Source organism: Mytilus californianus, unplaced genomic scaffold, assembly GCF_021869535.1.
Source record: "Mytilus californianus isolate M0D057914Y unplaced genomic scaffold, xbMytCali1.0.p SCAF_2, whole genome shotgun sequence".
NCBI classification, from domain to species: Eukaryota; Metazoa; Mollusca; class Bivalvia; order Mytilida; family Mytilidae; genus Mytilus; species Mytilus californianus.
Window position 1 is genome coordinate 13,875,902 of NW_026262668.1, and position 27,178 is coordinate 13,903,079.

Below are 27,178 nucleotides of genomic sequence, written 5' to 3' on the forward strand. Positions count from 1 at the left end.
ACTGTTGGTTTAGTTTAAATTTGGGTAGGTCAAAGAAGGCTTTTATCAAGTGTGAAAATGGCCATTGCTATTATCTCAAAAATTATAATAGAATAGATACTGTAAACAGCAAAAATGATCACCAATACAAAATAAAACAAAAATGCCAAATGGCTGAAACCATTGGATGACCCCTTATAAGAGTTTATACTCTTAAATGAACATTTTTCACTAATTTTTCAAATTTTGTTGCCTATTATCTCAAAAACTTTAATAGATAAGTAGTAAAAGTAAACAGCAAAACTGATCAGTAATACAAAATATGTTTTTGACAGGGGAGTGATTCAGGCTCTTAGAGGCCTCTTTTTTACAATTTCAGAGGCAACTCTTATCATGCTTCCTCCTTTAATGATACATGTAAGGTTTCTGTTACACTACCCATGCTGTTGCTTTTTGATATTTAACAATTAAATGTCTTGTTAAATGATAATGCAAATATTCAAGTCAACATTGAAACAATTTTCTGTGGATTTATTTTTATTTGAGGAATATTAATTTTTGTGGATTTTGTGGGTAAATGTGAAGCACAAATTAAAAAGTTTTACAAAGTACAAATTTCGATAAGCTTGTATGCAGATTTTGGCAAAACTATGATAAGGAATATCCACAAAATACAATTTTTTCTCAATCAACGCAAAAATTGGAACCCACAAGAATAAATGAATCCACAGTAATATAATGTTATATCTATGTCATTGATACCATTGTTTTGCAGTGTGATGGTGTATCATTGGACCTTGCCAATGGTCCACGCTTAGAGGGCATAGCTGTACTTAATATTCCTAGTATATATGGAGGAACAAATCTTTGGGGAGACAACCCCAGTCAGAAAAAACGACGCAAAGCTCAAAAGAATGCCAAAAAAGACAAAGACAAAGAATTTTCTACGAGTAGCATGTCTTCTGCAGAACTAGCTATTGCAGTTCAAGGTTTGTTTCTATGATAAATTTTAACCATAATGTAATTTTTAAACCAAGGTAAATGTGGATATTTTTGTCATTTTAATGCATACTATTTTTGTGTTGGAGTTAGATTTGCACATCAACAAACTTCAGCCTTCACATCAATATTATTGCTTCCTACAAACCATTTGTTATTGCTAAATAAGTCAAAATAACCCTTTGCAAAAGATTTTACGTTTACTGTATCAGACATTTTTTTAGGAAGACAGCCAGTTATTTGTATTATTTATTCTTACAGATGAATTTATCTTCATCCTATTATTCTGTTAATTTTTATAAGTTTGAAAATAACTTACTTTTAAGTCAATGATAGAAGAAAGGTAACATATTTCTTTTTCCTAGTCTTCTTTAAGGTATCCTTGTATGAGTTATTGCCTTTAAATGATGATTTTTACCCATTTTTGGCAATAATCTTGAGAACTATAATAGAAAGAGAGAAAAATGATCAACAAACTAAAATATTCAAAAAGTTCTACATGACTAAAATGTTAATTGACCGACTGGAAGTAATTGCCCTTGATATAAGCTAAGGAGCCTCTTGTTCTGAAATAATTTCTATTTTATATGCTTCTGTTTTCCCTTTTTCATTGTTCCCTGCGCAACACTTTGCAGGGGGACGTAGAAATACCGGCCATCTGTCCGGTCTTGTTAGTGCTCTCCCATGTACTAATCTTGGCAGATTTTTATTAAACTTATGTCATAGGTTTATATCAGCAATGTCTTGGACGAGTTCAAAAATCAGTGCCGATCAATTATTTTTAAAAGAGTTATGCCCTTTGGAAACATTAATTATATGGAAAATTGCATCGTAGTGCTCTCATGTGTTCAATTCTTGCCAGAGATTTATGAAATTATATTGTAGGTTTATGTCAGTGATGTCTTGGACAAGTTAGAAAATCTGTGACCATCAATTATTTTTAATAGAGTTATGCCCCTTAATTATAAGGAAAATTGCCTTGTGAGCACTCTCATGTGTACAATTCTTGCCAGATTTTTATGAAATTTATTTTATAGGTTAATATCATTAATGTCTTGGATGAGTTGAAAATCTTTGCTGATCAATTATTTTTAAAAGAGTTATGCCCCTTGGTGATATTAATTATATGAAAAATTGCATAGTTAGCGCTCTCATTTGCACGATTCTTGCCAAAATTTATGAAATTTATATCATAGGTTTATATCAGCAATGTCTTTGACACTTTTGAAAACAAGTGCTGATCTAATATTTTTAACGAGTTATGCCCCTATGAAATGTTAATTATATTGGAAATAACATTGAATTTGCTCTGAAGCATTCATTTTTCTAAGATATTTATTAACAGTTTTAAAGAAAAAAAAATAAAGTGTATTTATTAGTAATTGCCCTTGATCCTTGGATAGATTAAATATGTGCAAGGCGGGGGACATTGCAACTCTGTTCTTTTATTTCACTGGTCATGATAAAGAGGGGAGGACTCAACAACAAGTTAGCACCTGTGTTTATTGGTGTGTCAGTCTCGGTGTGTCAGTCCCTATTTATTGGTGTGTCAGTCTCTGTTTATTGGTGTGTCAGTCTCTGTTTATTGGTGTGTCAGTCCCTATTTATTGGTGTGTCAGTCCCTGTTTATTGGTGTGTCAGTCCCTGTTTATTGGTGTGTCAGTCTCTGTTTATTGGTGTGTCAGTCCCTGTTTATTGGTGTGTCAGTCCCAAATTGGGAAACTCATCAGTATTATAATAAGGAAATGTGGTATGATTGCCAATGAGACAACTATTGACCAGAGACCAAATGTCATGGATGCAAGCCATAGTATGGCCTTCAAAAATGAGCAAAACACATACCATATAGTATTAGCTTTAAAAGGCCTAGGCCTGACTTGACAAAATGTAAACAATCCAAACGAGAAAACCAACAGCCTGATAAATGGTGTGTTTTTTTGTCGAGCCTGCGACTTCTGTCGAAGAAAGCTCGACATAGGGATAGTGATCCAGCAGCGGGGGCAGCATTAACTAACTTCTTAAAAGCTTTATATTTTAGAAGGTGGAAGACCTAGATGCTTCATACTTTGTATATAGATGCCTTATGTTATGAAGTTTCTGTCTGTCATATGTCCATTGTCCTTGACCTCATTTTCATGGTTCAGTGACTACTTGAAAAAAGAGTTAAGATTTTTTGTAATGTTAATTTCTTTCTTATTATGAGTAATAGGATAACTTTATTTAGTATGTGCGTACCTTGCAAGGTTCTCATGCCTGTCAGACAGTTTTCATCTGACCTTGACCTCATTTCATGGATCAGTGAACAAGGTTAAGTTTTCGTGGTCAAGTCCATATATCAAATACTATAAGCAATAGGTCTACTATATTTGGTGTATGGAATGATTGTAAGGTGTACATGTCCAACTGGCAGGTGTCATCTGACCTTGACCTCAATTTCATGGTTCAGTGGTCAAAGTTAAGTTTTTGTGTTTTGGTCTTTCTTTTTTTTTTTCTAATACTATATGCAATAAGTCAACTATATTTGGTGTATGGAAATATTTTATGATGTACATGTCAGACTGGCAGGTTTTATTTAGGAATTGAATGCTTCTTTTTGTAACTTCATTGGGGTGTAAAAGCATTGATCGAAGTACATTTTGTAATGTGCACGGTCAACGCTTTTACACCCCTATGAAGTTACAAAAAGAAGCATTCAATACTTATAATTACATTTTTTAGCTAGGATCATGAAAACACGATTTTTATCAAGTTTTTATTTAATTTGCCTGTGCACTTTATTGTGGGACCTCCTGTCATCATGAATGATAAATTTTATTGTGTAATGAAGTTGATTAAGGAATAACGCGAGATTGCAGTGTAGCCAATTAGAATAACGTATTATAATGAAACATACATCTAATGTAATTATTTGACCTTGACCTTATTTTCACAGTTCATTGTTCAGTGTTAAGTTTTTGTGTTTTGGTCTGTTTTTCTTTAACAATAAGCAATAGGTCAACTATATTTGTTGTATGGAAAGATTGTAAGGTGTGTATGTCTGTCTGGCAGGTATCATCTGACCTTCACCTCATTTTCATGGTTCATTGGTCAAAGTTAAGTTTTCATGGTTAAGTTTATTTCTTAGATACTATAAGCAATAAGTAAACTATATTTAATTCATAGATTGATTGTAAGGTGTACATGTCTCTCTGGCATGGTTCATCTGACCTTGACCTCATTTTCTTGGTTCATTGGTCAATGTTTAGTTTTCCTGGAAACTATAAACAATATTGCTGTATTGAATGATTGCAAGGTGTACATGTATTTCCCGTTTGGTTTATCTGACCTTGACCTCATTTTCTTGGATCATGTTAAGGTTATGTGATACTTGTAGTAAAGCTTTATATTTATGACTATCAACATAAAATCAATGGTCAGTAAAGAAGGTGAGACATTTCAGCGTGTGACTCTATTTTTTAAGTATTTTTGCCCTTAACAGATATGTATAGATAGAGATGTAGGATGTATGTCAATGAAATAGGATACCAAAGTTTCAAATAAACATAAAACCTTCTTAAAGTCAACACACAATCTTCAACAATAAACAGGTGTCTGTACAATAAGTCAAGCTATATATATCTCCTTCATAGTCCATACTTGACTGAATATGACACAAGACAACCATTATTAAGGTTCCTGACAAGGGGGAAGGTACATGAACATGTGGTTGGGGATACACTAATTTTTTTTTATCTTAATTCTCCCCCTTTTTTTATCTCAATCATTGGACTAACAAAAGATACTTGACCTTATATGAATTTGGCTATTATTTAAGGTCCATTTTGGTCATATAGCTCTTCAACTGTTTCTGTTTTTTATACATCTTTGGCTTAAATATTTGGCTTTTCCTGATGAAGTTAAATCCAGAAAATCGGTATGGACACATGAAATACTTTTATTTTTTAAAGAAAATAAATAAAAAATCAGTGTATGAAAGCACCAAATAAAATACTAAGCCAATATCTTGGATGCTTTCAAATGATTGGGTATTGGTTTATTATTTCAGTGTAATTAATATTTCATAATACTGATTTAGAGTTGTGTCTCTATAATTGATTCCCTTTCTGTTTTTAATTTTTCTATATTGTCTTTGAAATTTCAACTGTACTATGACTAGGATATATAGCAAGCACAGGGAGCATGTTCAAATTTCTAATGAAGCAAAAAATCACCAAAAATTTATACAGAAAGATCACGTTTTAATGAAATTTGATCCTATTATTTCGGATATAATATCAATTATTGAAATATCAAAATATTCTTCAAAGAAACGTTTTACAGTTAACAAACGGAAGGATGAAATTTGTAACAAAATTTGTTAATTAATTGATAGGATGATAAATAAGAGGAAAATTTAATGGATGCATTACTTCACCAAGTATGTAGCAGTTAATTCATTAAATTGGTATTGTTTAAATTTGTAAAGACTTTTGATGTTGATACACAACAGATTAAAGGAAAATAATTTGCGCTTTTACAGAATTTTTTAAGAAAAACAATTTCATCAAGATTTTCAATTTATAAGGGAGGAGGTTTGATAAGAACCATATATCAAATTGTAAATATCTATTTATTTGGCCCCTGAAATTGCAAAAATATTAAAGTTATTTAAGATTTTCAAAGTTAAGGTGGTACATAAAACTACAGGGAGATAACTCTGTAAAAATCAGCTGAACGCTTTAATCACGTTCTTTTTTTAAGGAAGTATTAAGCTTCACAATGATCAAAATTAGTGTTTGTCAAACTGCTATATATCCAATGAAATTTTTCAGATAAAGTGTGTAGTTCGAGTTTTTTGAAATTTTTTTATTTTTGTCAAAGGGTCAAAGTAAATATTTTGTCAAAATTTTATGAAAATTAAACAAGCCAAATTAATTTTAGTCAAGGTGTTTGGTACCACCTTAAGTGAATTTTATTGATAAATGAACAGGCTAATATATTCTGGACAAGTGCAGAAAGGTCATTTTTTATGTCTCTATGATGTCATAAACATGTTGAAATTGATGGAAGCAAGACAACTTGCCCTACTGCCTAATTGGCCCAGACAAACTAGCCCTACTTTCCACCAACTTGCCCCACTTTCCACCAACTCGCCCCAATTTCTACTAACTCATCCCATTTTTGTGTACCAACTCGACTCACTATTGAAAAGGAGTACATCTCGCTGAATGTAGGCCTGCCAACTAGCCTCACTTATGAAAATAAATGAGATTAATCTACCCAATCATCCCAACAGTAATACTAAAATAACAATAGACAAAAAACCACTTGTTATATTAATAAAAATAAGAAAATCTAATATTTGATTCTGATTGAAATTAAATGAAATTAAATGATGCTATATTTCTTAAAATAAAATTGGCAATAATTTATTTATTATTATGTAATTGTTGCTACATAATTTAACAGAAAACAAATGCCATAAACAATTAATTACAATGGTCAATAAAATTGTACGTCATGCATGCTCATACAACTGTTAGAGTATTTATGTTCACACTTAATACATCTTTTCGCTTTGTTTCAACTGAAAGAAAAGAAGTAAAAAAAAAAAAAAAAAGTTGCCTTTCTAAGGTTTTCATCAGTATTTATTGTTGGGGCGAGTGGGCAGGGCTAAATTCAGTGGGATATGAGGCCTTTATTCATAGGGATTAAACTCCTTTTCATAAGTTGGGTGAGTTGGCAGACCTTTATTCATAAAGATTAAACCACTTTTCATTAGTGGGCTAGTTTGAAGGCCTTAATTTAGCAGGATTTAACCCCTTTTTATATGTGGGGCGAGTTGGTAATTCAAGGGTTGTCATTTGTTGCTGTGTATCATATTTGTTTTTCATTTATTATTGTGTTCATAAATCAGGCCGTTAGTTTTCTCATTTCTATTGTTTTACATTGGTCATATGGGATTTTTAAAGCTTACTATGCGGTATTGGCTTTGCTCATTGTTGAAGGCCATATGGTGACTTATAGTTGTTAACTTGTACATCATTTGGTATCTGATGGAGAGTTGTCTCATTGGCAATCATACCACATCTTGCTAGTTTTATATGTGAGACAAAATTCATGATGAATACTGATATCTGTCAGACCAATGATGAATACTGATATCTGTCAGACTAATGATGAATACTGATATCTGTCAGACCAATGATGAATACTGATATCTGTCAGACCAATGATGAATACTGATATCTGTCAGACCAATGATGAATACTGATATCTGTCTGACCAATGATGAATACTGATATCTGTCAGACTAATGATGAATACTGATATCTGTCAGACTAATGATGAATACTGATATCTGTCAGACCAATGATGAATACTGATATCTGTCAGACCAATGATGAATACTGATATCTGTCAGACCAATGATGAATACAAATATCTGTAAGACAAATGATGAATACTGATATCTGTATTGATATCTGTCAGACCTATGATGAATACTGATATATGTCAGACTAATGATGAATACTGATATCTGTCAGACTAATGATGAATACTGATATCTGTCAGACCAATGATGAATACTGATATCTGTCAGACTTATAATGAATACTGATATCTGTCAGACCAATGATGAATACTGATATCTGTCGGACTAATGATGAATACTGATATCTGTCAGACCAATGATGAATACTGATATCTGTCAGACTAATGATGAATACTGATATCTGTCAGACCAATGATGAATACTGATATCTGTCAGACCAATGATGAATACTGATATCTGTCAGACCAATGATGAATACTGATATCTGTCTGACCAATGATGAATACTGATATCTGTCAGACTAATGATGAATACTGATATCTGTCAGACTAATGATGAATACTGATATCTGTCAGACCAATGATGAATACTGATATCTGTCAGACCAATGATGAATACTGATATCTGTCAGACCAATGATGAATACAAATATATGTAAGACAAATGATGAATACTGATATCTGTATTGATATCTGTCAGACCTATGATGAATACTGATATATGTCAGACTAATGATGAATACTGATATCTGTCAGACTAATGATGAATACTGATATCTGTCAGACCAATGATGAATACTGATATCTGTCAGACTTATAATGAATACTGATATCTGTCAGACCAATGATGAATACTGATATCTGTCGGACTAATGATGAATACTGATATCTGTCAGACCAATGATGAATACTGATATCTGTCAGACCAATGATGTATACTGATATCTGTCAGACCAATGATGAATACTTATATCTGCCAGACTAATGATGAATGAACACCTGAAGGATATGATATGGTAGATTTATAATACGTTTTGATTTTCAAAATCAAGGGGCCAGGAACGTGACCTTATCATACCTTCTCCTTTAGAAACCTTTTGACTTAGGATGGAGGATCAAACATTTATTACTTCCATTATTTTATAGAAAAGTAAGAAAAAAACAATCCTGGACAATCCCCAAAACTCATATAATGATGATTTATTTTTATACCCAAACTTAAAAATTGTGGGGCTATATTGCAGTCACTTAGTCTTGCTGACTGTTTGTTCATCCAACAAATATTTTTTACTCAATTTTCTCAGATCTATCAGACACTAACTTTCTGATTTCCTATTCCAATACTTTGAATAAATCTTTTCTCAAAAACTACTGAACAGAATGGCCCCCTCCTTTTTGAATATATATGTATAGAGATAGAGGTAAAATAAGAAAATGTTGTGTAACCCTGAGACTGATCATTATTACTGTGATATCACCCCCAGGTTTTGTTGGGATTTGTGTTGGCCATTCTTTAGTTTATTTATGTAGTGTTTTGTGGACTTTTTGTTGCTTTTGCTTTATGCCATTACGTTGTCTATTTCTCTTGGACTTGAGTTTTGAATGTCCCATTGATGTCTACTGTTTTTTTATACGACCGCAAACAAATTTTTGTGGTGGTATATTGGTATGACGTTGGCGTCGTCGTCGTCGTCGTTGTCGTCTGGCGTCGTCCGGCGTCGTCCGAAGACACATTGGTTTTCGCACTCTAACTTTAGTTTAAGTGAATGGATCTCTATGAAATTTTACCACAAGGTTCAATACCACAAAAGAAAGGTTGGGATTGATTTTGGGGGTTATGGTACCAACAGTAAAGGAATTAGGGGCCAAAAAGGGGCCAAATATAAGCATTTTTGTAACTTCCAGACATAACTTGTGTGTTAGTGTATGGATCTTTGTGACATTGTACCACAAGGTTCCATATCACAAAAGGAATGCTGGGATTGATTTTGGGGGTAATTGCCTCAAAATTTCAGGAATTAGGGGCCAAAAAAGGGGCAAAAAACAAGCATTTTTCTAGTTTCATGACAATAACTTGTGTGTAAGTGTATGGATCTTTCTGAAATTGTACTACAAGGTTCCATATCACAAAGGGAAAGCTGGAATTGAGTTTGGGGGTAATTGCCGAAACGTTTAGGAATTGGGGGCCAAAAAGGGGCCAAAAATAAGCATTTTTCTAGTTTCCAGACAATAACTTGTGTTCAAGTGTATGGATCTCTCTGAAATTGTACTGCAAGGTACCATACCACAAAGGGAAGGCTGGGATTGAGTTTGGGGGTAATTGCCTCAATATTTTAGGAATTAGGGGCCAGAAAGGGGCAAAAAACAAGCATTTTTCTAGTTTCAGGACAATAACTTGTGTGTAAGTGTATGGATCTTTCTGAAATTGTACCACAAGGTTCCATATCACAAAGGGAAAGCTGGGTTTGAGTTTGGGGGTAATTGCCCTAAATGTTTAGGAATTTGGGGCCAAAAAGGGGCCAAAAACACATTTTTCTAGTTTCCAGACAATAACTTGTGTTCAAGTTTATGGATCTCTCTGAAATTGTACTGCAAGGTACCATACCACAAAGGGAAGGCTGGGATTGAGTTTGGGGGTGATGAATCATAAGGGGGTTCAAAAAATTTGGGGGGGGGGGGGGGGATTTTTTTTTTTTTCCTTTTTTTTTTCTTTTAAAATTTTCCATTTTAAGTTGGTTATTTCTGATTTATATTTAAAAGCAAATAATAATGATATGGTAGGAGATACACACCAAACAGGATGTGTTAATTATTATATAATAAGTATTGTGCAATAGCAAGAAATTTTCAATTGCACAGTATTGCACAATAGCAAGAAATCTTCAATTGCACAGTATTGTGCAATAGCAAGAAATCTTCAATTGCACAGTATTGCGCAATAGCAAGAAATATCCAATAGCACAATATTGCGCAATAGCAAGAAATTGTCAATTGTACAGTGTTGCGCAATAGCAAGAAATATTTAATTGCACAGTATTGTGCAAAAGAAAATACTTCGTATAAATTGCTTATTTCTTGACCAATTTCAATGGGGTTTTATTCTTGAATTCTTGGGGTTCTTTAATATGCTGAATCTAACCGTGTATTTAGTTTTTGGATTTTGGGCCCCGTTTTTAAATTGGTCCACATTGAGGTCAAAAGGGTCCAAAATTAAACTTTGTTTGATTTCATCAAAAATTGAATTATTGGGGTTCTTTGATATGCCGAATCTAACCGTGAATTTAGATTCTTAATTTTTGGTTCCGTTTTCAAATTGGTCTACATTAAGGTCCAAAGGGTCCAAAATTAAACTTAGTTTGATTTTAACAAAAATTGAATTCTTAGGGTTCCTTGATATGCTGAATCTAAACATGTATTTAGATTTTTGATTATGGGCCCAGTTTTCAAGTTGGTCCAAATCGGGGTCCAAAATTAAACTTTGTTTGATTTCAACAAAAATTGAATATATGGGGTTCTTTGATATGCTGAATATAACCATGTACTTAGATTTTTGATTTTTGGGCCCCGTTATCAACTTTGTCCACATTGAGGTAAAAAGGGTCCAAAATTAAACTTTGTTTGATTTCATCAAAAAATTGAATTCTTGGGGTTCTTTGATATGCTGAATCTAACCATGTATTTAGATTTTGGATATTGGACCATAATAGGTGAATGTCCAATTTAAAATTTTTAAGTTCTTAGACCACATTCATTCTGTGTCAGAAACCTATGCTGTGTCAAATATTTAATCACAATCCAAATGCAAAGCTGTATCAAGCTTGAATGCTGTGTCCATACTTGCCCCAACTGTTCAGGGTTCGACCTCTGCGGTCGTATCAAGCTGCGCCCTGCGGAGCATTTTATTAAATTTTAAAATGACAAATTCATATGTCTATCTGACCAATAATATATAACGTAAATATTTTGTTGATAATTGCATTCATATTGTTGCATTGGTCAGAATTTGTGCTATATTATGGATAAACAAGTTTCTCTTAATCTCCATTCTTTCTTAGCAATATTTCTTTAACGAGATCAAGTTGACACTGACAATAAATAGTCATACACATGTCATGGTGTTGTTTTTCTCTCTGTCAATTAGTATGATTTAAATGAGATTTCAGTCCGTATAAAACAAAGTTTTTGTTAAGAACCTTCAATTAAACCCATTCATTTGTCTTTTCCTTTGTTTAATTAATTTTCCCAAAAGTTTACTGATAGCTGAATGGAATTTATATCTGACATGAAAATTTTTAATTGCAATAACATGTCTCCAAATTAAAAAAATATGCATAAGTGAAATTTAAAAGTTAAAAACCTATTTTGTATTATTTGGAATGAATAAACAACTCTCATTTAAGAAAAAGATGCAATATTAATTTTCTTAAAGGAAACTTAAGATATAAGGATAGGGTTCTGTAAAATAATCTTAAGGCTGTGTTTGTCATAGAAGTAAGATTTTTATGAAATCAAATGCATTACATTTATTATACAATTTAGGAAAAAAAATAACTTTAGATATTTTACTTTAACTGTTATAAGTATCAGTAAAAAAGGAAATCTTTTCAAGGTCAGTTATGATGAAAAGAGATGTGGTTGATATCATTTAGACAGAAAAGGGGGGAGCTGTTTCTTTCAACTACAGTTATCCTCATGGGAACCATTGCTGATTAACTGTCATTAAATTTCCTTGGTATACAGATTTTTTTTTGGTGAATACAACAATAACAGTGGTTGGTTGAACCATGTTTCATAGCATGCTAAACCTCGGTACAAACATCAAATCTTGTATTCGGTGCTCCTGATCAGACATGGCTGTATAATAATACATTACCTTTAACATTAGAGCAGCACCCAAACCATTAGGCTTTTCTAAAGCTGTTACTCTACAGTCATTTTTATACGGCTGCAAAAAATTTGCGTTCATATAATGCTATCATGTTAACAGTTTTACACAAGTTGTTGTATATTTTTCTCCTCAATAGAAATGTTTTCAAAATAAAATTACAGTTTAAAATTATGTTGGTGAAATGTCATGTTCAAATTATAATAGAAAGACAATAAAGATTTCATTACATAATCATAGAAATAATGCATGGTAATAATGTTGTTTTAACATGCAAGAATACAATTGTCTCTATGGTCAGTAATGTCCTGATGGTCAGTATTGTCCCTATGGTCAGTATTGTCCGTATGATCAGAATTGGTGTCTCTCTAATTCAGAGGATTTTAAACTTTTCTTATGCTGTATAGATGTTTGCCTATAGTTAAAAAATAAATGTTGTAATTTAAATATTTTATTTTGAAATCAGGTGTTGTTCCCTGAATGTCTTTGTTTGTTTATTATTATGGAGAATGTTTTATTTTGAGAATGCTTGTAAAAATATCTTATCAACTTTTCCCAGTAACCTCCCTTTATTTATAACTGTTTTGCTTTCCATTCTGATGAAGGTTAACTACCTGCTGAAATCTCACTATAGCTCTCAGAAAGTAATTAACTAAGATCATTAGAGTCCATCATTTTACCTGTACAGTTTTATAACCATTAGGAAGATTTAGTTTGGGTTATAACGGAAACAAAACATATTCTATCGCTGATACCTAATCATGTCTTAAACCCAATTTGTCAAGAAAATTTAACACTGTTTCTTAATAAATTCATCATTTCCATGGAAACTAACAATTAATTGACGCAAAAATTTCTTTGTCCACAATTCTGTGATCAAATAATGTTATAAACTATTTGTCAGATTGACATTGGTGTCGTTTTCAATAATGAAAGTGACATCCATAGATTTACCTGTTTAGAAATAAACATCTAATTGGTTTACCTGCTGTTTATAGAAATTGGCAGACCATATAAGATGGTTACTTTAAGTTTGAGTATAAAAGGAGTAAAAAGAAAAAAAAGACAGAAGAGTACATTCAAAACTTACAAGTCGAAGAGAACTGACAAAGCCACGGCAAAAGGTGAAAGATTATGAAAAGACAAACAAGTCATCATAACACTACATAAAAAACTAAGACTGAGCAACCAAAAACTGGGGATGATCTCAAGTTATCCAGTGGGTAAAAGATCTCTTGTGGTCTAGAAAAAGAATACAGAAAGCTAGGTTTCTTGGTCAACAGATACATAGCTCATAGAATAATATCATGGACTAAAGACAATATCCATTGTTCAATATATGTAAAATTGTCACTAAACTTTGTTATCCATTCCAAGGGGGGTTTCTGTGGTTTTTGAAAGAGGAAAGGGGGGGAGGAGAGATTAATGTATACAGGTCAGCTGTGTAAGGTGAAAAATTTTTGAACAATTTTATGCTACAAATGATATATTTTCCAATCAAAGAGAGGCCTACACAGTGTATGTCCACCCCTGAATCTGCCACTGAATCTCATATAACAGCAAAGGAATATTTGCTCTGTGTTTAAATTTTCAGATTCATAATAATTATGTTGTTTTTCCCAAAACTTGAAGTTTTATATTAATTTTATATACCCTATTTTAGTGTGTCCTCAATATTGTGCATATAAATTGTCCAGAATATGTCAAAATCGGATGTTCTTGTATATCAATACAGCAGCATATTATAAAGTTGACTATAGATGGCTTTAAGATAAAAAAAAGTGTCTGGTAATGTTTTAAAATATTTGAAAGAAAACCAGTACCGATTGTATTTATCAAATAAATATTATGGAGTGAAAAAGTAATTAAAGCTTGAATCAGATTTACACATGTGAGATACAGATGTCCTATAATAAAATATAGAGAGAACAGTATTGTATTTCCATAAAGAGTTATGAAATTAATAGAATCACCTTATTTAAGGTCTGTGTTGGGGAGCAAAATTCCAAATCTTATAGTTCAGTTTAATTATTTTGTTGCTCGATCTATCACAAATCTTTTGTTTTTTAAGACAGTATTAAAGATATTTTTGTTACTGTTTGGAAACAATAAATGAATGTTTTGATCAAAGTGACTATTTGGGTTGTCAAAAGATTGTTATATTTCAATAGATACTCTTTTTTCTCACTTTTGCAGAACAAATCACATTGTCTCACATTTCCTGTTTTTGAACCTATTATTCCTTTCATATTGAAATTTATGTTTGATCATTTCGGTTAAGACAAAAATCCAAAAGATGAATAATTATATTAATTTAAAATTCATGATTAAAGCTAATGAGCTTAAGACTTCCTGTGTCGATAACGATATGATAATGTTTTCTTTTTTTGTAATCAATTTCAACATTTGAATAAAAAGATGAGGGAAAACTGATCTAAACACCATTGATCTTTGACTTCTGAAGATGAACATTGTTCTTTTTATCGATATTATAGATTTTACATAGGAAAAGGTACGAGCTTGAGTGAGCGTAAAATAATTATGAATTTAATGCACCTTGGAAAAACTTCATGGAATTTAAGTAGAGGATTTCAATATTAAGATATTTTATTTGTTTGACAATATCATGATAGAACAGATAGCATTTCTGATAAATTCACAATTACTTGAATAGGAGCTTGATTGTAACTCATCAAAGATCGAGGATTTTTTAAGCAATATTTTTAATAAGTTAAGGAAAAAGTAAAATAATAAAAATACCGAACTCCAAGGAAAATTCATAACAGAGAGTTTTTAAGATGAACATTGTTCTTTTTATCGATATTATACATTTTAAGAAAGGAGTGAATAAAAAACCAAAAAAATACATTTAAAAAATCAAATAATAAACGCCAAATTGGCCAATCAACATGGAAACTTAAGAAAGTACAGGAAATAAATTCACCACATTCAAGACATGTTTTAATGCCTGTCCCAAATCAGGAACATTATCAATGGAAGTCTTGACTCTGGTCTTAATGTTTTTTGTCTCTTAGGGTACTGAGATGGAAAATCTCTAAGAATCTGTTGAAGTTATCCACCACTTCTCTAGACTCTAGGCAATTCAGAGCTTGAAATTATGTCCAGATACTTGTGTTTTGTTTAAGCCTACTTGTTGGCCTCAATATGCTTTGTTTGTGTCATTGGGTTGCTGTCTCTTTGACAGATACCAAATCTATTTTCATTCATACTCCATGGATGCATATTGTTTTCATCACACAAAAGGCTATCACAATTATTTATACAATCTATACCACTGGACTGTGAAAATAGCACACTTGTAGTGTAAAAATAATTCTAGCATTCTTGAGCTTGTAAACAAAAGAGGTTTTGAGGACTTATATATAAAAGGTTTGCATTTTATTTCATAATTATTTTTTACAAATAAGAGGGGGCAAGTTTTTGAGGACTTATAAAGGGTACACCATGTTTTTAATTATTTATTTACAGATGTAGGAGACAGAATGATAGAGGTTGTAGGATTAGAGAATAGCATGCACATGGGTCAAGTGTATGCCGGTCTACGGTCATCCGGAAAACGTCTTGCTCAGTGTAACCAAGTTGTTATAAGGTAAGAATGACATCATTACTGATAGGGTCAAAGTTAACGATTGTCTTTAAAATGTCTTCCTAAATGTTACCATGTCGTTATAATGTAAGAATGATATGATACTGAGAGGGATCAAAGTTTACAATTTTCTTTAAAATGTCTTCCTCAATGTAACCATGTCATTATAAGGTAAGGCTGACATCATTACTGATAGGGGTCAAAGTTTAAGATTATCTTAAAAATGTCTTCCTTAATATAACCAAGTTGTTATAAGGTAAGGCTGACATCATTACTGATAGGGATCAAAGTTTACGATTGTCTTAAAAACGTCTTGGTCAGTATTACAATGTTTATTTGTGAACCAGGACAACTTTTACTTAACAAGATATCAGGTTAAAAAAATCTACATGTACTACAGTACTCATATATTAGTGATTTTACATAAAATATTTGAGATATAGAGATCTTATTTAAATCAAACTAAACACTTTGATACTGTGAACAAATTAATTTTTTCAAGGATACTAATTTTGATGTAAAATTGATGTTTGAAAATAGAAAAATGTTTCCATGTAATTTATTTTTATTGTTATATTATATATATGATTTTAGAACGAGAAAAAGATTCCCAATGCAGATAGATGGTGAACCATGGTTACAGCCACCTTGTACTGTGAGTAGTTAATCAGGGTGGCACAAATGTCAATTAACTTTAAGAGATGTTAAAATCTTAAGTGTTGATAAATCTATGATGTATTTTTAGATGTTCATAAATCTTTTGTATTTGTCAATGAAATAATTATTTAACATTTAAATTTAAACCAAGTTAATTGACATTTGTCAGACCCAGTCCAGCTCTAAACCAAATTAATTGACATTTGTCAGACCCAGTCCTGCTCACTTAACATACAATCAGTCATACATCAAGAGAAAACATTGTTATACAAAAACCTTCATAACAGTATAATAAAATCAGAATATGACATACTTCATATCATACTTGGAACCTGACAATAGAAGAAAACAGTTTACAGTAATACTACAGAAACTAGACCTTAAATTACAATGTACTTTAATGTTTACAATAGTAGGAAAGGATAACAATACACATGTACTATTAAAACTTGGTTTCAACTACAAAGGAAACTATGTTTTCCTAGAACACTCAAGATTTCATAACACAATGCACTTATGTGCACTGGAGAAATCTTTAAAAAGTTTGAGGAATAATTTTGGATGTCCACAATGAATGACAGAATTTTAATCAAAAAAATATTATATACCTTTGTTAAGAATAAGAATAATTAAATCAGAATGGTTCTAGTTCTTGTTTTTTGTATCTGGTAGCATTATATTTTGAAAAGGGGTAATTTTGTTTTTTTGGGGACTTTAAATAGAGTGATTTTTAGGGCCAAAACCTTCATGATTCTAGTCTTGAGAAATTAATCAAATTTACGCATGTGGAAATTTTTACTTATTTCCAAAAATTTCCAATTCTATAGTATGTGTCCTCACCGTTTTAATTGTATGTCTCGCCTGCGACGAAAGTCGCAGTAATGTGAGACTTAGGTATTACTATCCAGCGGTGTAAACTATTTGTATAAAGCTTTATATTTCAGAAGGTAGAAGACCTGGATGCTTCATACCTAATTATATGCAGATCCTTTATGTTACGAAGTTTCCATCTGTCATATGCCCATTGTCCTTGACCTCATTTTCATGGTTCAGTGACTGCTTACAAAAAAATTACAGTTTTTTTATCATGTGAATTTCTCACTTATTATGTGTAATAGGATAACTATATTTGGTATATGGGTTCCTTGCAACGTCTACATGTCCATCGGACAGGGTTAACCTGACCTCGACTTCAATTCATGTATAAGTGATCAAGGTTAAAGTTACGTGATTAGGTCCCTTTCTCAGATACTACAAGCAGCAGGTCAACTATATGTGGTGTATGGAATGATTGTAAGGGGTACATGTCGGTCTGGCAGGTTTCATCTGACCTTGACCTCATTTTTTATGGTTCATTAGTCATTGTTAATTTCTTGTGGTTTGGTCAGTTTTTCAAGTACTGTAAGCAATAGGTCAACTATATTTGGTGTATGGAATGATTGTAAGGTGTATGCATAGTACATGTCTGTCTAGCTGGTGTCATCTGACCTTGACCTCATTTTAATGGTCCATTGGTCAATGTTAAGTTTTTGTGTTTTGGTCTGTTTTTCAGATACTTATAGCAATAGGTCAACTATTATTGGTGTATGGAATGATTGTAAGGTGTACATATCTGTCTAGCCAGTATCATCTGACCTTGACCTCATTTCTATGGTTCATTGGTTAACATTAAGTTTTTTGTGTTTTGGTCTGTTTTTCAATTACCCGGTACCATAAGCAATGGGTCAACTATATTTGGTGTATAAAATAATTGTAAGGTGTACATGTCTGTGTGACAGTTTTTTATCTGACCTTGACCTCTTTGTCATCGATCTTTAAAATGATAAGTTTATGTGATACTTGTAGTAAAACCTTTATCTTTAAGACTTTCAACCTAAAATCAATGGTCAGTAAAACAGGCAAGACATTTCAGTGTGTGCACTCTTGTTTAATTGATAATACAAAAACTATGATATGAAAGCTAACAAGTCATCAGGTAGAGATTAATGAAATTAAGAAGATGAGATCTTCTTGTGGTATTGGACTTTTGGGCTGTTTTTAAACTTGTGATTTTCTGTTATTTGCAGATTAATATAACTCATAAAAACCAGGTTCCAATGTTAATGGGACCACCTTCCAGTAAGAAATCTTCTCTATTCAAGATTTTCAAGAAATGATACCTACGGTATGTATATCTGTTCCATATTGGTATGATTTTAGTACCTACGGTATGTATATCTATTCCATATTGGTATGATTTTAGTACTGTTTTCTATAGGAATTGGAGTTTGAATAAAACTGCATATTCACCTGAAGGAAAGAAATATTCAATGGGCTAAATGTGACACGCTTTTATCTTTATAATAACAGTAAAATGTTTGACATGCAAATGGTTTTGGTAAATAACTGTCATAAAATACAACTTTTTTCTCTTGGAATATGGAATAAAAACAGTTATTGTCTTGTTTTGGTAAATATGTGGTTAAATTGACATTGAACAACTGATATTAATTTTAGTGGTAGGTCTCAGTGAATATCAGTTTTTCAAAAGTCAATAAAAGTCTTAAAACCACATATTGACCTCATGAAAAGACAGTAATTATATATTATCATAAACAAATCCTTAAAATGAATAATATACAGACTTTGGTCAAAAGTGTTTCACCTATTGAAAATTCCCCTATTATTTCATATAAAAACACATTTTTTTTAAATATTGTCAAAAACTAATTTGAGGTCTGATTTTGATAAAAATTTAATGTTAAACTCATAAATGTGTACAGTTTTATATGCTTATTATGAAATATTTTTATGAAATATCATTACTGAGAAATGATTATTTGTATACAAAAATTGAAATTAAGTGTTTTTCTTTCCTTTATAGCCATATGATTTTTTTATGGAGAAATTCATATTTGTCTTTAAACAGTGATTTCCCTAAAAATTGAAATCATAAGTATATTTTAAACATATTTTATAATTATTGCAAGAAACTGTCAACATTTTTGTATTGAATGCAAATAGTTTCATTCAATTCGGACAAGAAATTTTATTTAAAATGTGTTTTTATATGAAATAATAGAGGAATATCCAATAGGAAAAACACTATTAACCTAAGACTCTACATAAAACATCTTATTTTCACATGTCTAAAATAACCTAAGACTCTACATAAAACATCTTATTTCCACATGTCTAAAATAAAATTTTTCTGTAAAATTTTGGCAAAACTTACTTTTTTGGTGATGTATGTTCAGTTTATTTTGTGTGTGTGTATGTTTGTAATTGCTTGTTGCTCAATCTTTTAATACATTGAGGTCTTATTGACAGGATATCACTATAACCTCTTGTTGTCCAGCATTTACTTACTATCAATGAAATTTTATTAAGAATCACCAGCTTATAAGATCAAAGAAGCCCTTTTTGTACCTCTATAAAAAATAAAAACACCAGTTCACTGCATATATGGAAATACACTTACTCCATAAAGATAAGTTAAAATTTCCTCTTTCAGTTTTGATTCATAAGGCATAAGTAAGTAGGTCATGAATCATTTACAGTACTTATAACAAAAAAAATACACAGAATGATGACTACTCTATGCAACACAACAAATATAGTTATTTCTTTGTTTCTGTACTTACTCACAGGGAAGATGTTATTGGGAAAGTATGGCTAATGACTTGTAACACCATTCCAATATGGAGTATTTCAAGGTTCCTTTAGAATGTAGCTTAGGGCTTTAGATTATCAAACAGACCAACTTTTGTTTTAATATAACCCCTGTAATATGAGAAAATTATTCAGTAGGAGGTGTAACATGGAACAGAAGTCACATGATCAACTTGACAGTTTTAAGTGTTTAATCTATTTGTAGCTGTTTAATCTATTTATAGCTGTTTAATCTATTTATAGCTGTGTAATGCATTTAAAAGTGTTTATTCTATTTAAAGGTGTTTAATCTATTTATATGTGTCTATTTAATTTATAGGCGTTTTATCTATTTATAGGTGTTCATCTTCTGAATACAATACATAACCAAGGGCAGCATCATATATAGACATTCAGTATGCTGTCATCATGGGAACCAGCTGCTGGTCAGCATCCCTGCATCAGGCCAAAGAGGACAAAAGGAAGATAACATTCTACTCACAACATAATCATACAAAAGGAAGATATAACTAATGGTCTATGTAAGAGGTTAAACGGGTGATTAAATAAAAAAAAATATCCGAGTTCTATCCTTACTTCTACAGAGTAGAACGGCAATAAGTTGCAACAATGTTTTTCATTAATTTAACTTTACAATTGGAATGTCCTCCTGGCTTTACAAGAATCTATTCATGTCATATGAATTTTTTTAATTTATTTTCATCATTCATAGTCAGTCTTCGTATATTTTGCAATAGCTTCATGCAAACATGTTATATTTTTAATTAAATCCATTAAAAGTTTTGTGTTGATTATTATGAGAACAATACTCAAAATAAAGTAATAAACACTATAATGCAGTAAACTGGTATTTATTTTTCAGTTAGTAGAAGAAAATTCTCTTGGTTATAAACTGTATTAGAAGGGTTGATAATCAAGAAAATAATTTATTTTTGGCTAACAGTTTTCTATATCACCTGATATACATAAAGGCATCATTGTAATTAATGGGTCAATCCTATCTCCATGGAAACTGTCAGGCCAATTATACTATTTGTAGATAATTACATTGTGTGTTCAAATATTCATGGATGCTGTTATTTATAATTTTCTCATCACTATGGAAACCAAAGATACTTTAATGATAGTTTCAAAAATGAATTTCAGTTTTTAGTATCCAACATGTTTTCATGGTATCCACTTACTGATGTTCACATAAAGTCTTAATAGTTAAGAAATAATTCTTTCTGGTCATGTTTTAAGCTCATTTTCACGATATCTTTACACAAAGCATTAGCGAGAGAATAAAGCACGACAAGAAAGAATTTTTTCAATTCTAATTGGAAAATTCAGAATTTTTTCTTCCAAAACTGACATATAGGACACGTTAGGAAGTCTGCCATTATGATTTGATGAAGCAATACCGTTCTAGAAATCAAACTGTTTCACGATTTAAAACGCCTTCTGTTAAAATGACATTTTTAAATTTCCTATTGAGCAACACTGACAGAAATGTCCATTTTGATCTCTAGTGTCCTTCACAATACATCTCAAAACTGTCACAACTAGTTTCTTGAGAAGTCAGAAGTTTTTTACATAAGGTAATTTAAGGAATGAACAAATTCTGAACTATGACTTTGGATCTGTTCCTTCCTTTGATGGAGGTATTATCTTTCGTTAGGTTATTATTGAAAGGTTACGTAACACATTTTATATTTGAGAATTACAAAAGGTAAAAACTATCATTCTTAAACATTCACCAAATTTCCTAAGAAAGAGAAGGAAATTTAAGCATAATTTTTCATGGCCTTAAATTAATGTATATTAAATTGAATTTTTTTTTATTGATACAGTCCAGTGAGATGAGATTTGCTATTATTTGTAATTATTTATATATATATATATTGTTCTATAAAATGGCTTCTTTTGTGTGCTTATATAGAATATTAATACAAGTTAAATAAAACTTCTCAATTTTTACATTAAGATCAACATTTTTTTTATCGTATTTTTTTTGTAGATTTATTATTTCTGTGTAAGTTAATCAAGTATCAGAACAACCAGGTCAGTTTTTTAACTTTGTGGATACTTATCTTAAACCAAATTTTATAAAGTTCTAGGACTGAGCCAGTACTATTGACTATGGACTACTAATCCATGATGGTATCATCATAACATACCTTTATTAAATGTAGAAATTATTTTAAGAAGCTAAAGTTCCAACTTCCTCTGTCACTTTAGGTGAATTAAACTAATTTTTGTCTCGCCTTGACAGGAGTCAAAAAGCGAGACATAGATATGCTGTTTCTTGCATTGGCAGGGCAGTGGCAGTGGCATCAACAATGAATTAGTTTGTGATTAGGTCAGTTTAAGGGGAATCACTAGTGGTAGGTCTCTGATATTTGGTATGCATATGTATTAGCATTGGCACATCTCATTTCCATGGAGATTGTTTGGCCCCGGCCCCTCAGTCATCATGGTCTGTTGACTTTGAAACTTTTGCTTAGTTTACATGTATAAGTTTGTGATTAGGTCAGTTTATCGGGGAACCACTAGTGGTAGGTCAATGATATTTGGTATGCATATGTATTAGCATTGGCACATCTCATTTCCATGGATATTGTTTTACCCTGTACATTCAGTGGTGCTTCATTGACTTTGAATATTTTGCATAACTTACATGTTAAAGTATTGCTATTTTTATTTCAACATTTGCATTTTTCCAATCAAATAACAAAAAGGCGAGACATTTTTCTGTGTTTACAGTTTATTTTTTGTCATATAGCTCCTCAAGTGGTGTTCAAAGTTTTATACATCCTTCGGTTTCCAATTTGTTTTAGGTTTGAGCATTCTTGATGGAGGTTAATTTAGCACAACCCTTACATTGGATTTATAAAGTTTTATTTTCATTGAGTCAAATGTGTGTTACATGAACTAAATTTAATTTTATATTATTTTAATCTTGAATACCAAATAAATTTTACAAATTTTTATTTCGAAATGTTTTATGACAGAACATGCACTATGTATATATAAAAGGGTGGGTAACTCCTGAAAAAGAGTATAATCTTGTTACGACACGCATGAAAGTTAAGAGAGTCAAGAACTGAAATCAAACTTATAGATGCAAATTTGTTATTAAGTTTTATTTGTTGTGAGTATTATAAACAAACCAGACTTTTTTACAGAGTAAATTTTGTCAATGTGTTACCAATTTGATGCTATTTGCCTGACTCTTTAGCATATAGTTGAAACAAAACATATAAGTATTTTTAACTTAGGTAAATACTTTAAGTATAACTTTGGATTAAACTAGTGTACCTTGGTACTTGCAAGGTGTTATTGAATGTTAGATGGCACTTTTGTGCTTAAAATTTTTCCAAATAATGTGCTGAAAAATAATAACTCCTAATAAAATTGAAGGGCCATGGAAAAAGGGATTAGGGAAGATAAAGTTGGTTTTCAGAACTGTTTCACCAACTTGATTGGTCAAAGGTATTTGTTTAAACATATATAAAACTTTTCAATAATGTTGACTTAGTGTTGGAGGAAATTTATGTTATCCAGGATTTTGACTGTATTATATATAAATAAGTTAAATCATTTTGTGCAATAAGACATGTCTAATAAAACAAAATAGAAAATGTTGATGTGTTAGGAAACTGAAAGAATATTTTGATGAAGAAAAAGTAATTTACTTTCTGTATCTCAGATTATGACAGACACATACAGTTCTGATTATTAAGTTTTACTTAGATATGTATCCCATAAATGCTCATGAAAGTTGGCTGTATTTAAGTATCTAGAAAAAAAAATGTGGAAGGAAAAGAATAATTTTACTATTAGTCCATGGAGAATATGTTTAAACCATTCAGTCAGTACTTTGATGTGTGCTACAACATGATGATAATTATTTAGTGTGATACAGCCTTAATTGTTTTGGTTTATCTTAAACATAGATGTCATACTAACTTCTCATGAGGAAAGATCTATTGCACTAGCCATTATTGATTTACAAGGTCAGTGGGTTTGTGGCACTGGCCATTATTGATTTACAAGGTCAATGAGTTTATACAGTTTTCAAAAAAAATTCTAAATTGGTGAATATATTCATCATAGACACTTATACTTGTCATTTGTTTAAGTTTAAAGATTTTTGTTGGTTTGCTGTCTCATTGACATATCAGCCACACCTTAATTTATATCAATATGAAGAGGAAGAAGTCAATTGTAGTTAATGATTTATTTCCCTGCTATTCCCACTCAGATTCCTTCTATTTGAATTAAGAACTATGAAAAATGATTTCATCATGCAAAGAAACTTTTCTTTCAGATTTCGTTCACATGTTCATTTTAAAGAGATTGTGTAGCTTATTATGTGTTTTTTTTCATGTATTAAAATGGGAGTGAATGAAACTATTAGAGTATAAAGAATTAAACTTTTAATTGTTACTTATATCTGGAGTGTATAATTAATTATTATGGTGGTTAAATTAAGCGTCATTATTGCTCAACACTTTTATACTATGTGTGTAATCCCAAACCTCTGTAACTTTCCTCTTGTCAGACAAAAAATTATTTTTAATGTTATTTTTGAGTTCTACAGTTATTAGCTGCTCTTAACCTATTACTCTTGATAAAACATATAAATGCAATATTTTTTGGTAAAGATTGCATGAAATGTAATCAAAACCCTATGGTACTGACTTGAAATCTATATCTGCCACGGTTTATCACTACCTTTGATAATTGTTTTAACAAAATAGTGCAGTGAAGTGATCAATATAGATCCTATCCAGTCAATGTCATGCAATTTATTGACAATATGTTATAATTTGATATTTGAGTTACAATATGATGTGTATTTGAATTACCATACTTGTCAAGAAAACATTTTTTATTAAGAATTACAAGAGTAATGCATGGTGTATGAATCTGTTATACAAATAGGTTCAACTACAAATGTACAATCATGAACAAAGGAAAGATAACTTCAACTCAATTTATAATTTGCCTAGCAAAATACAATTCAATGTTTTATTTAAAAATTCACAAATTTGCAAAATGAAAGCAGTCTTTACCCTTCAGTGCTCACAAGCACTTTGATTACAAGATACTGTTACAAAAAAAATACAATAATTATTGTATACCTATTGATTTAGGCATTCTGCATTAGAGATCATCTCTGAAGTTCACCCAAAGACAACATTTCTAATGCATATATATTCTACTATATTATACTAGTTATATGCATTTGTCAGAAGTTTGATGAGAAAATCAGAAGATTAATCATGTCATGTGAGAAATTTCATATTTCTGATCTTTTTAAGTAATAGGTTGGTCACTTTGTTCAAGAGTCCCTAATCCCTCAATTTTGATTGAAACTCTTGTGTAAGACATATCTCCTTACCAATGAGATCATAATTTACTTCTTTAAAACAATATCTGTCATTATCTCCCCTGATTAGAAAAAAGTTTGATTATATTAGAAATAAATATTCCACTTGATGCAGTAGGAGAACCTTAATTAATATTTATGAATTTGAATTAAAAAAAAACTACAGTTTGAGTTCTTAGTTCAAAGTACTTTTATTGCTTTATAGTTATAGGATTATAAAATTGTACTATTGTATTTTCACAACATCAAATTGTATATTTAATAACATCAAATTGTACTTTAACAACATCAAATTGTTCTTTCATAACATAAGACTAACTTTCACAACATAAAACAACCCTCCATTTTGTAATGAATGGCCTTTTTTCATTTTGGCGGCATTTTTATATTTTGGAGACAAATAGTTTATCAATAAATGGGGCATTTTAAGCAATATGGAAGTTCTTTTACATATCACGAAAAAGTGCAGAATTTTTCTATTATACTAGATTCTAAGTCCCTAAAAACATCTTATAATGTCCTTTAAAAACCTCATATCAGTGTTTTGTTAAAAGGTAGCATGTAGTTTTGCAAATATGACATTGATAGGCTAAATCAAAAGCCTAATGTGTGCATCCATTTAGGGTTGAGAGATTTACAAGATACTCATAACTTGTACAAAAAGTCTGTACAAATTACTATTTAAACCAAATTATTACTTGTTCAGAACATATATGTCACAAATCAGCTGTACAAATTACTATTTAAACCAAATTATTACTTGTTCAGAACATATATGTCACAAATCAGCATAGATTTGCTATGTTATCTCTCATATTTAGTATGTAGTTTCTCAACTATTGAGCAATAAAGCTCATTTGATTATTACAAAACAGACTGAATATTTCGCCTATATATTTTAAATATATTAATAACACTGAGCAATATATTGGAGTTAATCTTTACAAGACTAAAATAGTCCCCCTATATTTTACATATGAATTTAACACATTTAACCATATAGCTCAGTGAATTTTTACAAAAATAAAAATATTTTATCCTGTTTTTTAACATGATTTTATCCCATTGAGCAATTGAGCTCCAATAATCCTGACAGAACTTACATATTGTGTTTTTCTGTTCCGTGTTTGTAACTTATCCTGTATAAGTGTATAATGGTACAACCAATTTTATATATTTACGTGTGTGTAACTTATATAATGTTCTTGTCTATACCATAAAGAACATTTTTTTTTGTGATAGAAAATAATGTTATCTCATTCTGTATGTTGACAATATATTCTTTGTTAAAATGATAATAAAAATGTTTTCTCAATTTTAAATTTTGCTCATTCTTGTGGTATGAAATCAGAAAGGGAAATAGAATCCTAATAGTTTTTTTGGGTATGAAATCAGAAAGGGAAATAGAATCCTAATAGTTATTTTGGGGTAAGGAGTCAAAAAGGGAAATAGAATCCTAATAGTTTTTTTTGGGGTATGAAATCAGAAAGGGAAATAGAATCCTAATAGTTTTTTTTGGGTATGAAATCAGAAAGGGAAATAGAATCCTAATAGTTTTTTTGGGTAAGAAATCAGAAAGGGAAATAGAATCCTAATAGTTTTTTTGGGTATGAAATCAGAAAGGGAAATAGAATTCTAATAGTTTTTTTGGGGTATGAAATCAGAAAGGGAAATAGAATCCTAATAGTTTTTTTTGGGGTATGAAATC

The 27,178-nt window shown here is 30.9% G+C and overlaps 1 protein-coding gene across 1 annotated transcript in view; it reads left to right on the plus strand.

Annotated features, from left to right (window-relative positions):
* The window catches only part of LOC127729292 (diacylglycerol kinase beta-like), a 138,928-nt gene extending 112,143 nt beyond the window's left edge, over nucleotides 1-26,785 (plus strand). The window contains exons 23-27 of the mRNA XM_052237031.1: nucleotides 755-968; nucleotides 15,668-15,788; nucleotides 16,380-16,440; nucleotides 18,509-18,606; nucleotides 20,432-26,785. Coding sequence (XP_052092991.1) covers nucleotides 755-968; nucleotides 15,668-15,788; nucleotides 16,380-16,440; nucleotides 18,509-18,598 — 486 coding nt within the window. The 3' untranslated portion in view covers nucleotides 18,599-18,606; nucleotides 20,432-26,785. The remainder of the gene's footprint in view (nucleotides 1-754; nucleotides 969-15,667; nucleotides 15,789-16,379; nucleotides 16,441-18,508; nucleotides 18,607-20,431) is intronic.
* The last annotated feature ends 393 nt before the right edge of the window (nucleotides 26,786-27,178 follow it).